The sequence below is a fragment of the Pleurodeles waltl genome, chromosome 9 (assembly GCF_031143425.1).
Source record: "Pleurodeles waltl isolate 20211129_DDA chromosome 9, aPleWal1.hap1.20221129, whole genome shotgun sequence".
Taxonomy (NCBI): Eukaryota; Metazoa; Chordata; class Amphibia; order Caudata; family Salamandridae; genus Pleurodeles; species Pleurodeles waltl.
The window spans coordinates 991,203,873-991,222,337 of record NC_090448.1 but is presented as its reverse complement, the minus strand read 5'-3'; the positions used below and the strand labels follow the sequence as shown (position 1 = coordinate 991,222,337).

At 49.6% G+C, this 18,465-nt stretch overlaps 1 protein-coding gene across 1 annotated transcript in view; it reads right to left on the bottom strand.

Annotated features, from left to right (window-relative positions):
- The window catches only part of ABCD4 (ATP binding cassette subfamily D member 4), a 221,057-nt gene that overhangs the window by 143,372 nt on the left and 59,220 nt on the right, over positions 1-18,465 (bottom strand). The window contains exon 5 of the mRNA XM_069208499.1: positions 588-704. Within this exon, the coding sequence (XP_069064600.1) occupies positions 588-704 (117 nt within the window). The remainder of the gene's footprint in view (positions 1-587; positions 705-18,465) is intronic.

Below are 18,465 nucleotides of genomic sequence, written 5' to 3'. Positions count from 1 at the left end.
TCATGCATCTTTCTGCTGAAGCCATCAGGAACATTTTTCAACACTGGAAACGTAAAAATACCTATTATCATACCCTTACCCTAGAGGACCAAACAAACTTAAACCTGCACACTTCAGGCATGTCCAACCCTTTTACTGTACTCACTGTCCACCAAATAGCATTCCAGTGGCATCTGCACCTCAACAATATATCTGCATCCTAACACCACAAACCCACAATAGTCCAACATTATAACCCTTCTGTGGGTCAGTTATATGTTTTCAAGACTCATATCTTGTGACTTTGTCTGATTATCACTTCCAACACCTGACTACCATTTATACTTTGGGACTGGGTCCATCAAAATAATGGGGATGGCAAAATATACTGGTTTTTTTGGAGTACTGTCCTATTTACAAGATCAGAGCAGTACTATACACAGCAGAAATGGGCACTGTTAAAAAAAGTTTCGACAGGTCACTAAATGTACAAAGGTTGCTGAACCTTAAAAAATAAAACTTAGAACCTTTCATATGGTGAAACACTATGCATATGGCTAGTATAGCAGTTCTGATGAAGCACAAACCACATGTCTGTCACCAAGTACCTGTTGAAGCACTGGTATGTGTAATACGCCAGGGTGAATGGTGAGATGAGCAGCTTACTCGCCATCGAGCTCAGTTGTTTGCAGAAACGCTCTACATCCTGGCTTATTCGCTGGTCACTGCAGAGAGAGAAAAACAAATAATTTACAGAGAAATAGCACTAAAATCAAAGAAAAAGAGAACATGGATCAAGATTGAAACCCTGTGACTGAGCACCAATGAACCTACACTTGCACAGAAAAGGAGAAAGTGGTAAGCGAAAAGCACACACCATCACAAGTACTCACTGACAAGGAAGAGAAAATACAAGAAGGTAAAACAAAAATAAAGAGAGAAAACAGAACTCTGGAAACTGACAGTTGCCAAAAATAAACAATAATTCTAGAATAAACTAAAATGACCACCAAAACAACTAAACACCAGTTCAGTAAAAATCACATAGGAAATAACCAACCTGATGCAATACACAGTGGGAGGGACTCTGAATCAGGAAAAGTAATACAATCAACTCAAAAAGAACCACATTCACCTCAATATTATAAAAAAATAGCCAGACTCAAAACGAAATCAATAGGCCACCTTAACTTCACAGCACCAAATACCTTAAAGTTATCTAAAAGTAACAGAGATGGAAACCAGAGAAAAGTTATCCACAAGCAAAACGACCCGAGGAGACACACCTAATGGCAGCAGACTTAACGAACACAAGGAATTCCACAGTCAACAGACAGATAACCAAACAAATCCACAAAAAAGACAAAATAACCAGACAGACAACTTGCTAAGAATTACGCAACCACCAAACCGGGAGATGGATCGAAGGAAAAGAAGCATGGAAGAGAGGAAGTGAATGCAAAGGGTAAAGGACAAGGGGAAGAGGGCAAAGGGGAGGCGGTCAATGACAATGACAAACCCAATCACTAAGACAGCATGGACAGAATTCTCAAATTCACAGAAATAAAAAAACAACAAATCCAAGCAAAGGAGACAGAGCTTTGTAGGCGAAAGATACCAGTCAATCACTACATGAAACCAAACATTAGGGATTTGCATTCACCAGACAAGATAGAAACAGGCACCTTCCCAAGGCAAGAAATAGAAAATTCAATGTCAGAAACCAAAAGGCATAAATAAAGTCAACCTACTCACAGAAAGCAAGACCTTACATGAGCGGTGGATAAAGTTGGACAGCTAAAACCATGATGCACACAAAAAATAAGATGATCCATAATGGTGTTTTGATACTTATTGATTATCACGTCTTTCTAACAGATATTATTTCCGACTATTATTTGGCTGGAGTTGTCATTTTCATGATTACTTGTTTTGAGAATTACCGTTCCTGACTGGCAGCAGCGATAACCTTGATAAATTATATTCTATACCATTGCATCACTTGGTGGGAGCGGTCATATTTTGGGGACACTATGAAAATACATCGTCCATCTGCCTATGATAGCTCATCTCACAGCTGAGTAAAGGATTGCTATATTCACACAAATGGCATGTCGGAGACTTACCTGCTGCTTACAAATAAATTCTTTATAGGTGCCCAGAACTAATTAGACACACAATGACAATATATTTCCCCCTTTACTCAATATATACAGATTAATACTTTGTTGGACCAGGTATGCCACCAGGTATGCCGAACGTTATCCCTATTTGGCCCATCCTTAATTCAAGGTGGGTAAGAGATGACTTCATTACACTATGTGATTGAAGTGACTTACAAATATCCACATATCTCACACCTTTTGAAAGCACTTCTAGGTGGTTCCACTATTTTGCCTGATTTCCACTTGCACTCATTGAACTGCACTGTCTGATGTCATACTATTGTGTGATTAATAACTTTTTTTTATTTCTATCCTTACGTTCCTGTTCTAAAACAAATATTATTCAAATACCACATAGTCTAACATGACAGCGAGGATTAGGTATGATTCTTTTTTCTAGTTCCTGATGAATCGCACTTAGCGAGAAACATGTTGACCATTCCATGATAGGTAGTGCAGGGACTTCCAACACTGTCCTCTGTGAGCCAATCCCTAGACAATAGGGTATTTGACACACAACACCATAGATGATTAGGGAAATGTAGTCATTACTCTTACTTCCCCTCACCTGATTTGATTTTAACCTTGACAGGAGTTCACATGTTCAATGTTGTCGATGATAGAGCCTTCGTTGACTGAGATGATGATCCATGTCTCATAGATGATAGAGAGGTCAGCAAATTTTTGTTTTGGCTTCTCAGATATCATTGTACTAAATTGTGTGTTTCTATTCCCTGTGTGTTAGAGATGATCTGATGTTTGGAATTTGTAGACTGAATGAAGCAAAATAATTCTGGTAGAAGGTGTGGTGTGGAAACTATGAAAAAAGGAGTTGAAGGTAGGATGGAGTTCTTCCAGCATCTACCTGCAGTTGCTGTAACCTGAATAGCCTAACATAACACAGTTAAATTGCCTTCTACCAGAGTTTCTACAAACTCTTGTATGAAGACCCTACCCTCTAGCTACAACAATCGTGTTTCTAGGAGTGGCCAGATCAAAGCACAGCTTGTGAGCGGACGTTGATGTAATTGTTACAATCAGCACAAATACCTCATAAGTCAGATCAGCATCTCCAACAGATTTCTTATATTTGTTGGAGGTCTCTCAGAAGTTGAGAATTTTTCCAACAATGTTGACCTTGAAGAAGACTCAAAGTGTGATTGGACCCTTATTTGTGGTTTTCTTGAGGTCCTTGAAGTAAATTCATATTCCTTTTCAGAGGTATGGGTATCTCCTGAATTCAAGTTTTGGAGCTATAGTAAAAGCCTCCACTGTTTCCTTGAGGGTGTTTGTAGAAAATGTTCAACATCTTTTACAATCCTTAGCCTTGTGGGCAGGATATAAACCAGACTTTGGCAGCAAGTAGCTTGTGAGCTACTGGTAGGTCTCCAGCTATCTGTAAGTAGCTCTGCCGTGTTCAGTCCCGCCTAATAAATTAGAAGTGTTTGCTTGACTCAATCAATCTATGAATAACAAAATTGAAAACTGTGTATTCAAGATGGAAATGTGTTTATTTTCAGAACTCATAAGCTGATGCTTAGGGGATAGTTGAATTCACAAAATGTATTTAAAGCTTACTAATAGTATACCTTGATGTGAGGGGCATTCAAGCTAAAGCTAATATGTATTACCTATGTAAAGACATTCCAAAATGACTAAGGGGGTCATTCTGACCTCGGCGGTAAAATGCCCTTACCGCCGGTCATAAGACCGCCATAACACCGCCGCGGCCGCGGTCAACCGCCACGGTCATTCTGACCCACAACGGCCAAACCTCCAAAAATCCGTCCTCCACTGCAGCCCGCCACATCGGCGGGCAGCGATAAACTGGAGATGACCAAACCTCCACCGTCACGCCAACAGAAATACGCCCATGCCATTACGACCCACGAATCCACACGGCGGTCATTCAAACGCGGTATTCCATTGGCGGTACACACCGCCGCGGTCAGAATACACACACATCACCAAAACACAGCCACATTGGACAATTTGAAATACACACACCTGATACACATACACACACCACTCCCACACAATCAACCAACTATAAAACACACACCCACATCACCCACAAACCCCTGCGACCCTAATTACTGAGAGAAGGAGAGAGAGACACAGCAGACAATCCATAGCAAGACACACTGAGGCACACTACACCATCACACACACCACATAGTAGCACAAAGCACCACTCACCAACACACTCCTCATCACATACACCACCCCACCCCTCACCCACACCACCCCATGGCACCCCAAAGACACCCACGCTTTTCGGACCAAGAACTCCGGGTCATGGTGGAGGAAATCCTAAGAGTGGAACCCCAGCTCTTCGGCTTGCAGGTGCAGCACACCAGTATAGCCAGGAAGGCGGAGCTATGGCAGCGGATCGTGGACAGGGTCAACGCGGTGGGACAGCATCCCAGGAATAGGGAGGACATCCGCAAAAGATGGAACGACCTACGGGGGAAGGTCCGATCGATGGTCTCCAGGCACAACATCGCGGTCCAGAAGACTGGCGGCGGACCCCCACCCACCCCTCCCGAATTTACATCGTGGGAGCAAGAGGTCTTGACCATCCTGCATCCTCAGGGCCTCGCTGGAGTAGCCGGAGGAATGGACTCTGGTAAGTCCCATCTCAACTACTATATCCCCCCCACCCCACCAGCATGCCAACCACACCCCCACCCTCACCCCCAACCCCCCAGCACACATCCTCCCTGACAATGTCTCACCAGCACAACCCACCCATCCCAACACCAACTCCTGCATGCCAACACAAATCATGGGCACCCATCACCTAAGCATGACCACTGCACTAACCCCTCCCCCCCACTAAATACCCTCACAACACCTCCCTCCAGGGAATGCCTGCACTGGGGGACAAGGGCACCCATAACACGCATGCTATTGCACACACAGAAACAATAACCAAACTCTCTTACCCCATGCAGGACCCGAACGACAACACACCAGCCAGGAGGGTCCAGAAGTGTCCATCCCACCACCGGAACAGGCCCACACTGAGGATAGCAGCTCTGTCGACAGTGAACCTGATGACCAGCCCGGACCATCGGGGACCTCTGGGCAGTCGGTTCCCCTCAGGCAGCCACAGGCCACACCAGACCCGACCCCCTCTTCCGACACCAGCACAGCTCCCACCCAGCGGGCCCATGCCTCTGTCTCTAGGACAGCTCAATCAGCGGTGTGTCTGCCACTACAGGGCACCCAGGCTAACCCAACACCCCAACAACAACAGGGACCTGTGGGCAGTGGTAGCGGACACACCGTCCAGGGGACAGAGGCCGGGGGAAACCGGGCAGCTCGGAGGGCTGCTGTGCGACAGGGGGGGGAGGAGAGGCCCAGGGAACCCACTCTCCAAGAGGCCCTCACCACCATCATGGGGGCATACCACCACTCCCAAGAGACGATGGCGACGGTACTGGCCAGGTTCACGGAGATCCAGGCACAGCAGGAGGAACGCTACATGGGGTTCAGGGAGGAGCTGAGAATCATCGGGACCGCAATGGGGACCATCATCCTGGCCCTCAACAGGATAGAAGAGGCGTTGCGGGACCATGTGGCACCACACAGGGCCCCTGTCACTAGCCCGGACCAGGAACAGCCTACCACCTCCGCCGGCGCTAGTGGACAGGAGGCCCCAACACCACGGCAGGCCACCAGAACCCCACCTCCTGCTGAAGAACAACCACCCCGTAAGAGGAGCCTGAGATCCAAAAAAAAGACAGAGTAGGATGTCAAGACCCCCGCCAGCAGGACATACCCCCTGAACTCTTTCCACTGTTCCACATTGCCACCCTGTCCAACCATGAACTGCCTCTGCTCCATCCTTCCACAGGCAAAAGGACAATGCACCTGTGAGACTGAGAACTGGACTCTGCCATGGACATTACTCCACCCCCACCCATCACCCTTATAATCACATGTACCAATATCTAGCCCTGTAAATAAATCACATATTGCACACAAATCAGTTTGGAGTCATGCTGTATTATTAGCTAATGTATTACATATTACTGTTCAATATCTGTTCTGTCAATTAGTGATGACAACATACCAATGTCAATACGCTGTAGTTCATGGGCAAACCAAGCAGAAGTCAGGCACTGCGTCATACAGCACTGAGAAGGGAAGGGAAAATCAAAAATTACCCAAAAATATCTGGTGGGAACTACAGAAAGTACAGATGCAGGAGGCTAGAAGCAATTGGGAAATGGCGTGGGTGATTCTTACCTGGGTGTTACTGGAAATACTGTTGTATCACTCTGTCCCTATTGTCTGTGTCGTCCTCTGAGTCTTCCTCCTCTTCACTCTCCACAGCTTCTACAACACCACCATCTGGACCATCCTCCTGCAGGAAAGGCACCTGGCGTCGCAAAGCCAGGTTGTGAAGCATACAGCACGCCACGATGATATGGCACACCTTTTTTGGTGAGTACATTAGGGATCCACCTGTCATATGCAGGCACCTAAACCTGGCCTTCAGGAGGCCAAAGGTTCGCTCAATCACCCTCCTAGTACGCCCATGGGCCTCATTGTAGCGTTCCTCTGCCCTTGTCCGGGGATTCCTTACTGGGGTCAGTAGCCACGGCAGGTTGGGATAACCAGAGTCACCTATTAGCCATACACGTTGTCTCTGTAGCTGCTCCATCACATAGGGGATGCTGCTATTTCGCATCACATACGCGTCATGCACTGACCCTGGGAACTTGGCATTTACATGGGAGATGTACTGGTCAGCCAAACAGACCACCTGGACATTCATCGAATGATAATTTTTTCTGTTTCGGTACACCTGCTCATCGTCTTTTGGGGGTACCAAAGCCACATGGGTCCCATCAATGGCACCAATGATGTTGGGGATATGTCCAAGGGCATAGAAATCACCCTTCACTGTAGGCAAGTCACCCTCCTCGGGGAAAATGATGTAGCTCCGCATGAGTTTCATCAGGGCAGACAACACTCTGCTCAAAATCTTAGAAAACATAGGTTGAGACATTCCAGATGACATGGCCACTGTGGTCTGGAATGACCCACTGGCCAAAAAGTGAAGGACTGACAAAACCTGCACCAGAGGGGGAATCCCTGTGGGTTGGCGGATGGGGGACATCAGGGCTGGCTCCAGCTGGGCACACAGTTCATGGATAGTGGCACGGTCAAGTCTGTATCGAAGTATTATATGGCGTTCTTCCATTGTCGACAGGTCCACCAGCGGTCGGTACACGCGAGGATTCCTCCTTCTCATCGCAAGTCCCAGCGGACGGTGCCTAGGAAGGACAACATGGAGCACAGAGTCAGCCAAACCACAGGTACGTACAGACAGCTTGCACAGTTAAAGAATGGCAATGGGTTGAAAGGCGTGTATGTGTGGCAATGCAAGGCCTAGGCCTGTGTGTCGCAGTCAAAATTAAGCCATGTAGGCCCTTGAAATGGCGGCTGCCTGACCTGTGAAGTGGGACAATGGGATGTGAGGTCAATGCGCTGGCGGGGCACACCGTGGCGGTAGGCGGTCGAAGACCGCGGCGCAAAGCCGCATTGGTTAACATTGAAGCCTATGGGTTTCAGGAGCCAATAACGAAGTGCGCCGGCGGTCGCGGTACGCACCGCCGCGGTACGCACCGCCGCGGGCGTGACCGCCATTTTCTATCTGCTTAATCACTCGAGACCTGATCATCCACAGGAGAGGACCTATACTGCAAGTGCTGCTGTGACCTCGGTCTGGAAGATACAATGGCTGCTGCGACTGGGGAAAGGGCCCCTGCCTTCACATCTGAAGAGTTGGAGAAGCTCGTGGATGGGGTCCTCCCCCAGTATGCGCTACTCTACGGTCCTCCAGACCAACAAGTGAGTACACCGGGTGCTAATGGAATGGGCTATGCCTGTGTGGATTGGGGTGGATGTAAGTTGGTGGGGTGGGGGGCGAATGAGGAGTGCAACGCCCGACAGATGAGAGCATGTGCCATATGGCAAAGTGGGTGGGGGGGGGCCAATTACATCTAACATGCAGGTCATTGATGATTTCCTCCTTTCCACCCTGTACATGTCTAATAGGTCAGCGCCCATCAGAAGATCGAGATTTGGCGTGCCATCGCCAAGGAAGTCCGGACCTTGGGGGTCCACAACAGACGGGGCACCCACTGCTGCAAGAGGTGGGAGGACATCCGCCGCGGAACAAGGAAGACCGCAGAAACACTGCTGGGGATGGCCTCCCAACCTAGGAGGGGTGCCAGTCGCACCATGACCCCCCTGATGTCCCGGATCCTGGCGGTGGCCTACCCTGAATTGGATGGGCGCTTTAAGACATCACAGCAGACACAAGGGGGTGAGTATCAGCACATTCTCCTATCTTTCTGCGCAGTGGAGGCGTCTGGGTGGGGGAGGAGGGCTGTGGGTGACATTAGGCCAGGGCGCTTTCTGTAGTGTAGTCCTCTCCCTTAGGCATGGCCCTGTGCCCCCGGCCCCCACCTCTGTAGGGTGACAAGTACAGCCATTGAAGGTCCAGCATCTCCCATGTGCGCGTTTGACGTCTCTTGGCCTGTTGTCTTAGTCAGTAGTACTGAGTAGTGTACCCCGAATGCGCGGCTTAGTGCATTAGGCACCTGTGTCTGTCCTCTCCGCCAACGGTGTTGACATTGCATGCACTCAACCTGGTCCTCTTTTTTCTCCCCCCACCCTTTCTCTTCATCTTCCTGTGCATGTGTGCATTAGCATCATCAGGCGGAGGAGATATGGCATCGGAGCACGAGGGAGCTGCAGGACACAAGGCCCCGGTGGGCCCAGGAACAGACACCGAGGGCACCAGTGATCCGGAGGGCGAGGGGAGCACCACGACGGGGACCGCTGGTGAGAGCAGCGAAAGCGACACGTCCTCGGATGGGAGCTCCCTAGGGGTGGCGGCAACATCCGTGCCCCCCGCCTCTACAGGTACAGCCGCCACCCAGCGCACCAGCCCCGCCCTCCCAGCAGCCCCTCAGTCTTCGCTCCGTGCCGGTTCGCCCAGGAAGGCGCGCGTCTCCTTCGCCCCAGGCACCTCAGCCCCTGCCCCTGTTGCCCCTGCTGCCCTCAGTGCGGAGCTCATTGACCTGGTAAGGACGCTCATTGTTGGGCAGACGACCCTTTTGAATGCCATCCAGGGTGTGCAAAGGGAGGTGCAACAGAGCAATGCGTACCTGGAGGGCATTCATTCGGGTCAGGTTGCCCATCAACGAGCGTTCACTGCTCTGGCCTCAGCACTGACGGCAGCCATTGTCCCTGTTTCCAGCCTCCCTCTTCTGACTGCCTCCAGCCTGTCTCGGTCTCCTGTTCCTCAGCCTATCCCATCCACACCATCAGACCAGCCTGCACACACCTCAACACCCAAGAGCAGCTCATCCAAACACAAGCACCACAGATCCCGCAAACACTCACCCGAGCAACACCCAGATGCAGACATGCCAACAGCCACTGCCACCCCTGTGTCCACCTCCTCCTCGTCTCCCTCCTCCCTCCCTGTGACGTCTACACTCACACCTGCATGCACCCCAACATCAGCCAGTGCTTCCATCACCACCTCACCCTCCAGTACAGTCCACACTCGTGCAGTCACCACCCCCACTGCCATGTACACGTCCCCTGTGTCCTCTCCCACTGTGTCTGTCACCCCCTCTTCCAAGACACACAAACGCAGGCAGCCACCCACCCAACAGCCATCCACCTCACGACAGCCTACAGCACCAGCACCTTCACCCAATGACAGCACACCTGACTCTCCTACAACCACCTCCTCTACCTCCACTTCCATCTCCACTTCTCCTACCCTTTACCTTGGCCCTAAAAAACTTTTCCTGGCTAACCTTAACCTCTTTCCCCCCGATGACCTCCCCCATCCATCTTCAAAGAGTCCCAAGAGCACCGCAGCCACCACCAGCCCAGCTTCGGGTGTCACTGTTGTGCCTGGGTTCTGGAGCCCACCCTTTGCCAGCAGTGACACATCGATCAGCAGCAAGGACACGTCCAGCCCCCCCCCCGGCAAGAGGACCCGCAAAAACAAGGACCGCCGTGCGAGGACCGACAGGGCTGCCCCCAAGGAGCAATGTGCGGCCACTTCACCACCCACACCATCTAGGGGAGGCAAGGGCCCGAGAGCCCCATCAAAGGAGCGGAAGGGCAGCAGGAGCGCGGAGAAGGTGGACCCCACATGCCACATCCCAGCTGGGAAGGAGGACACTAAGGAGGCCAGGAGTCCGTCCCCGAAGGGTCCAGAAACGTCACGGTCCGAGGGCGACTGAGCAGGGAGTCGAGGCCAGGTCTGGCTCCCTTGACCTGCTGGATGAGCACCGCTGAACAGGGCCCGCGGTGCAGAAGAGCACCGCTGAACAGGGCCCGCGGTGCAGAAGAGCACCGCTGAACAGGGCCCCGCCGTGGAGATAGGCACCGCTGAACAGGGCCCCGCCGTGGAGAAGAGCACCGCTGAACAGGGCCCGCGGTGCAGAAGAGCACCGCTGAACAGGGCCCCGCCGTGGAGATAGGCACCGCTGAACAGGGCCCCGCCGTGGAGAAGAGCACCGCTGAACAGGGCCCGCGGTGCAGAAGAGCACCGCTGAACAGGGCCCCGCCGTGGAGATAGGCACCGCTGAACAGGGCCCCGCCGTGGAGAAGAGCACCGCTGAACAGGGCCCGCGGTGCAGAAGAGCACCGCTGAACAGGGCCCCGCCGTGGAGATAGGCACCGCTGAACCGGGCCCCCCCGTGGAGAAGAGCACCGCTGAACAGGGCCCGCGGTGCAGAAGAGCACCGCTGAACAGGGCCCCGCCGTGGAGATAGGCACCGCTGAACAGGGCCCCGCCGTGGAGAAGAGCACCGCTGAACAGGGCCCGCGGTGCAGAAGAGCACCGCTGAACAGGGCCCCGCCGTGGAGATAGGCACCGCTGAACCGGGCCCCGCCGTGGAGAAGAGCACCGCTGAACAGGGCCCCGCCGTCTCAAGCACCGCTCTGCTGGGCCCTTCCTCTGAGGCACCGCTCCGCTGGGCCCTTCCTCTCAAGCACCGCTCCGCTGGGCCCTTCCTCTCAAGCACCGCTCCGCTGGGCCCTTCCTCTCAAGCACCGCTCCGCTGGGCCCTTCCTCTCAAGCACCGCTCCGCTGGGCCCTTCCTCTCAAGCACCGCTCCGCTCCGCTGGGCACCGCCGTCTCAAGCACCGCTCCGCTGGGCCCTTCCTCTGAGGCACCGCTCCGCTGGGCCCTTCCTCTCAAGCACCGCTCCGCTGGGCCCTTCCTCTCAAGCACCGCTCCGCTGGGCCCTTCCTCTCAAGCACCGCTCCGCTGGGCACCGCCGTCTCAAGCACCGCTCCGCTGGGCACCGCCGTCTCCAGCACCGCTCCGCTGGGCACCGCCGTCTCCAGCACCGCTCCGCTGGGCCCTTCCTCTCAAGCACCGCTCCGCTGGGCACCGCCGTCTCAAGCACCGCTCCGCTGGGCACCGCCGTCTCAAGCACCGTTTATGGTTCACTGTGCCCACCATGCCTCCTCCTTGACCAGTGGAGACTGTCATCCACCTGATGGACTGTGGCTTTGCACTCCCCAGGATGGTCCAGTGGGCAGCCCACCCACTGTAGAGACATTGAGAGACTGTGGCTTTGCACTCCCCAGGATGGTCCAGTGGGCAGCCCACCCACTGTAAAGACATTGAGAGACTGTGGCTTTGCACTCCCCAGGATGGTCCAGTGGGCAGCCCACCCACTGTAGAGACATTGAGAGACTGTGGCTTTGCACTCCCCAGGATGGGCCAGTGGGCATGGTGGCTCCTCGTGGATCTGGCGTCGTGGACTCATGTGGCTGTGGTGCCCCCCCCTTCCCTTCCCCCTGAGGTGCCTGTAGTTTTTACATCTGATGCCCCTGCAGTGTTCTCTCCAAAGGACTCAGGTCTCCTGTGTGGGCTTTGCCCTTGTTTCTCAAGACTTTGGCCCACGGACATGCTGAATTCGTAGGATGTGCAGGACTTGGTACTTCAGTTAAACACTGATGTGTATGTCATTAGTTTTGTTGTGAATATCTTTCATGGTTGTACGCTAATTTTCTGGAGCTTTTTGGTACATAAATATTTATTCCAAATATGATTATGTCCTAGCATTTTTCAGGGGTGTTTGGGTGGTGTCACTGTGACTTGGTGCTCTGCATTGGTGAGTACATAGTTGGGGGGGGGGGGGGTCGCATATGTGTGTGCCCGTAACCTTTCGTCCTCCCCCTCCTGTGTGTCGTAGGTGCAGTACTCACCGTTGTCGTCTGCGCCGGACTTCGTACTCGTGGTAGATGAGAAGGTAGACGAGAGCAGGTAGGATGTTTAATTCGGGTTCCATGCTGTCCTCCTTCCTCCTGGAGTGCGTAGTGGTGAGCGTTTTCCCGTCCGTAGTCTGTTTCCGCCATGTTTTTATCGGCGGTGCTCCCGCCCCGGAAAAGGTGGCGTATTGGTGAGTTGTAATAGTGTGGGCGGTACATTGTCTGCCGCCTGTCTGTTGGCGGTGACCGCCGCGCTGTTTGTTTGTACCGCCGTGGCGGTCGGAGTGTTGAGGTGGCTGTCTGTGTTGGCGGTTCCCGCCAGGCTCAGAATCCTATTTTTTTTACCGCCAGCCTGTTGGCGGGTTGGCCGCCGCTTTAACACCGACCGCCAGGGTTAGAATCACCCCCTAAGTCTTTTTGACAATACTGCTGGCTACCCTGCCTGATGCATGGCTAGTAATCTTGAATAGTGTGGCTACTAATGTATTCCTGCCTGATGTGGTCACTCTTACAACACTAATATTAGTAGCTCAGGATGATTTTCACTGACCATTAGTAGCTCTTATTATAGAAAAGGCTGGAGGCCCTGGATATAAGTATATGCAGTCTTCGTGAGAATTCTGACAATGAGGCCTCCTCCAACCACAAGTTCCACAAGGCGTAAAAATGCCTTTTTAGAGGATTCAGATATGGATTAATCTGATCAAGTCAAGAAAATCCTAGAGACAATAGATATTCTCAAGAAATCAATAAATAATCAAAAACAGACAACTTATCAGAGGGTGACAGTGCACAGGTCATGAGACTCGTTTCCTATATGTGTGAGAAATCTGAGCTATGCTGGCCTATGTGGGGAAGGGTGAATGTTGTACTCTTTGCTGACTGTCTGAAGTTTAGGTCTTTCGAAATGATGTTGACAGACTACTGTTGTGATCATATGAAAGTTTTTCTGGCTATGTTTAACATTGTACTGCTCTCTAGGGTTACTTGGGACTCCCAGCGTATCAAACCATGGAAGATCAACTTTTTGAGAAAGAGCAAAAATTAATTTTACAGTCACTGGAAAGAACCCAATGGATGAAGATTCATAATTGTTAAAAGAAAAGAATAAAACAACAGAGCAAGTAAAGCAAGTAACAATTACCAGAAAAACAACCAAAGGCTCACAGAATGACCAACAAACAGAACTGACCAAAACAGAGATACAGTCTCCGAAGGAAGAAAGAAGAATTGCAAGAGAGCCATTATCAATGGTACAGAGAATGAGCTAATCTGACAATTATTTTGATCTGCTTTAGGTTTCCTACCTGTGGACTCAACAATGTGTGCACCACCTTTCAGCACAGGATTCACAACATCAGAGCTTAGTAACACTGAAGGGAGATAGGTAGACTTAAGATACCTGAGTATAGTGCAGCTGTAGAACAACCATCGATTTATCAATTATAATATGGTTCTCTAATTTCATCACGTAGCTCTTCCACTTCACTGCTTCCAGGGTTATATTATTAAGGCATTGGAAATCCTACAAGTTCCAAAAGTATCCAACCATTGACAATAAAATAATATTTGATTTAGGTGAGACTCTTCTTTGGGCTTTGAGTGTTTTTGGATATTGTTTCATAAATTCAGCAGCAGATGATATCAATTGTAGAGCTGCATCTGACACACAGATTTTGAAACAAAGGGCAAGATATAGTATAGCATGTTGTTACATAGGACAGAGATGGCTGAAAAAGGTACTATTGACAGAAGCCTAAAGATAAACAATGTAGTAAACTCATTGAGTGGAGAAGAATACAGATGACACCCAATGTTGCCCCATAGGAAAATGTTTGCCACAGCATCAATGTAGTGTACAATCCCAATGTTTAACACATACATGTTATAAAACATTTGTAGTCCTATCTCAATCCAGGTAGGTGCTTGCACATTCTGCTTTTCATTGAGGGTCATAACTAACTGTCCTTTCAAATGAACTGGTAATAAAGACTCTTTGGTGTTGCTGTTATAGCACTCGATCTGTATTTTGTGTGTCATTTACTGTCACACTTAATCAGTGGTTCACCTACAGTATGCCTTGACTGCTCTCCTTGGCTAACCCTCCCAAAAACGACATTCAACCTTCCCTACATGCTTAATTAATTAAAGGCATTAAGTATCAAATTGCAGGTAGGTGCTAAATGCAAGTACTTGCATATATCCTGCACACAAAACACTAACTGCCAGAGAAAATGAATGACAACATTCACTACCGCAAACAGAAGAAATACAAGTACCCCATGGTAGTCATGATCATCAAGAGACAAGTTAAATGCAATCCAGGAAAATATGGCATAATGAGGAAAGCAAGAAAATACAATTATAGAAGATAGGAAGCTCAATGGATGAAAATTGGTAATGGCAGACACCAAATGTGACATCTGACATCACACAATGAGTCAAACAAACAACTGCAGGCTCTGAGGATCAACTGAAGAAGGGATGAGAATTATACAAGCCACCCAGCAGAAACAGAGATGACGAAGTAAAGGCTGGCATGTAGCACCAAGAAGAGATGATGAACCAACGCCTACACAAGCACACAACAACAACAGACAAAAACCTAACATCACATGCTGAGATTAACCAATAGAAACAAAGAAACAACACTGTATATAAGCATTAACAGAAGAAAGGGAGGCAAATGCAATCAGCTACCCTGCACCAACACCGAGACAACAATTTGGATTGTACCCGGAGACTGGGAACCAATGCCAGATACCAACAAAATAGAAGAAGCAAAGACAGGTGTGTGGAATGGCTAAGAACCAAAGTAATTCTCTCCATGACTTGTCACATAGCAATTATTAAAATGGTGGTCCTCCACCGTTTTTTTTATATCTCTTCCTATCCTCTTCACCAATGGTTTATTCATCACGCTTCGGAGCCTACTCCTGAGGTTGGTCTGGGCAGACCGTAGACCACAAGTGGGATGAGTCCCTTTTGAGCTCCCCTATGAGCGCAATGTGATAACACTAGTGAAATCTATGGTTCTCTCATGTTGCCCTCATCCCCCCCTAAAAACATATGGCAACCGTTTCGTACCTACTTACAGCAAAGTGAACAGCAGGAGCCTGACCGACCAGATACACATCACTCGGCCCTAGCACTACAGACCACCTGTGCAGCCTCGTATCCTACGACACACTGTGTGCTCCAGGAATGTGCATGAGTTTTTGCCTAATTGCTGTTCCTACATGGATTAGACTGTTTTTTGACATGCTCCTTTTTAAGCAATAATGGTGTCATTGTATGTATAGTCCTTTCACTATAATGTCCTCCAATCTCCCAAGTCATGCACTGTTGTATGTTTCATGTGTTTCTTTGATGTATGTAATACCAAATGAAAAAATATAATAAAAAAATAGAACCAAAGTATTCAATCGGCACTACAAAGTTAAAATGGGAGGTCCAGTGTGATGTATCTAGCGTAAAGAACCAAAGCCAAGATTATCCCAACACAGAACAACAGGCAGTGTCAGGCACCTAGCAACACCGAAAGAAGGTCACTGTCAAAAGAGGTTCTCTAGCCACCAACATGTGCTTAAAGCCATACTTGAAGACATGATAAACTTGGCAATAGAAACAACCAGTGCTTAATTTGTGCTTGTTGTTTCCGGTAAGAGCACCAGCACTTATTTTTGAGGGCCGGCCCATATTTTTCTGCCTCAAGCATTTACTGCGAGCAAAATACACATATAGGAAAGACGGAGGAAGGGAAAAATGAAAAAGCGTCACAATGGGAGAAAGCATACAGCTGCAAGAGTGAACTGAAGGGGCAGGGAGTGGCTGTAAATAGATTGAAGAGGCCCGGAATGGCTTTGGGATCACGCTGCCTCAGTATTCCGTGCTCGCACGTTTTTATTTACAAATTAAGCACTGGAAACAGCCAATATTTAGACACAATCAATCAAAGAGAACGCATAAAAGAAAAGGACTATTAGTTGTTACAAAGATCAACCAAGGAATGGAGTGCCATCTTTACAAGAGGACCACAAATAGGGTATGATGCACTGCTGCAATGTTTCATCAGACGAGGAAGCAGACAAAAGATTGCAGCAACAGGCTTGCAAAGAGCAGGCATGCTGATACCTAGATACGCACAGGCAGAATTTTAGCTAGTAATCAAAACAATATAAGACAGCATGTAAAAGCTGTTGAGAACAATTATGACAAAGGGGATGAGCAGCTCAGAGGGATAGTGGCAGAGGCAGGGGTCATTACAAGGTGGCATGAGCATATTATTCACACGGCAAACAGTGAATGTGTTTATACCATCAAGAAGCGGCCATTATGTCTCATGTTGGACATATGCATAAACAATTGAAGAGCAGGCTAGAAGTTGCTGACAAGTTACATGCACAGGCTAGGCATATTTACAACATGGTTAGAAGCAGGATATATGTTTCAGGCAGGGGACATGCAGAAGATGAGCACTGTATACAGACATGGACGATAGAGATTATAACTAGCATTGTATAGTCTCAGGAAGGGTATCTAGTCAGCCTAAGATAACTTGGGTGTAACTTACAGGCAGGGCACATGAAAATCCTGTGATGATCACGCTGTTCAGGCATTACTCATGCATCTGCAGGTGGGGAACAGAATACTTCTCAAGTATATGAAAGGCTGTCACTGTACTAAAACCTGTTACTGAGACATGGATGGGAGAAAGGGCCTTGCATGGCGAAGACGGCTGTGCAACAATTTTCAACCTTTTCTGGCATGCCACATAAATGTTCCCACAGTGCATTCCGCAGTACAGCAGCATGAAGAAGGACTTCTTTCAGCAACTAACTTGCCCTTTATTTAAACTGAAGAAGGGACTCTGTGTGCAAACACAGACCGGTGTATGCCATGAAAGGGCACCTGTGTGTGCTACGTACCTCAAGACCAGCACCGCACCTAGAACTATGAAAAGAACCCTATGCCCTGAAGAAAGGGAGGCTGTACTAACAGTTTGGAGAGGAACAGGGCCCCGACTAAGAGGACACAATCAAGGCACAAGATTGAAGCTTGCATTGAGGTCACTCATGCCAGCCAATGATGATGACACTGAAACGTGACCAAATTGAAATACTGACACCAAGATCGTCATGAATTCAGAGTTTGGAGCATGCACACACCATCCTTGACTTCTGAGTCTGCCCTGGATGGACAAAAAGCCTTTTCTTTTTGCTCAAGCTATGGCGGTCGAGTCCCACTGGCACAGGCAGGTTGCTCTAATTTTTAAATATTTCAATCATCTTTCTAGCTTTTACACTCATGAAATCTTGAAGCTTATTTTCTTTAACTAGATGCATTAGTTTATAAACCATGAAGCTTCTCAAAAGACTTAGGCCCTCATTACAACTTTGGCGGCACCTGCCGCCTACCGCCATGGCGACGGCCGCCAACATACCGTTGCCATGGCAGCCAGCCGGCCACGTGTATTATGACCGTCGCCGGAATTCCGCCAGAAGGCTGGCGGAATACCGCTGCTGCTGTCAGCAGCACCGCCATGCCACGCCAGCAAAACACCGCCAACCGTATCATGAGCAATGATACGGCCTGGCGGTGTTTTGCTGGCGGACGCTGCTGCTGACAGCAGCGCCGCGTCCCATCTCCACCAGGGGGACCCCCTGCAAGCAGGTGAGTCAGGTTCTCCGACAGGAGAGGGGGTGGGGGTGTTCTGTGCGTGTGTGTTGTGTGGGGGTGTGTGTGTATGTTTTGGTATGCGGGCATGAGTCACGTTGAATGAGTGCGAGAATGACTGAATGTAAGTGTACGAGTATGTTGTGTGTAGTGAATGCATGTGTGCGCCAAAGTAAGTTGGTGTGTGTTGCGGTGTGTGGGAATGTATGTGTGCATGCGTGGGTGGATGTGGGTATGCGTGTGTGTATATGTGGGTATTTGTGTAAATGTGCGTGGGGCAGAAGGGCGAAGGACTCTGGGGAATGGGCAGGGGAGACCCCTATCAGTGCAAGGGAAAGAATTCCCTGGCACGGATAGCTCCTACCGCCAT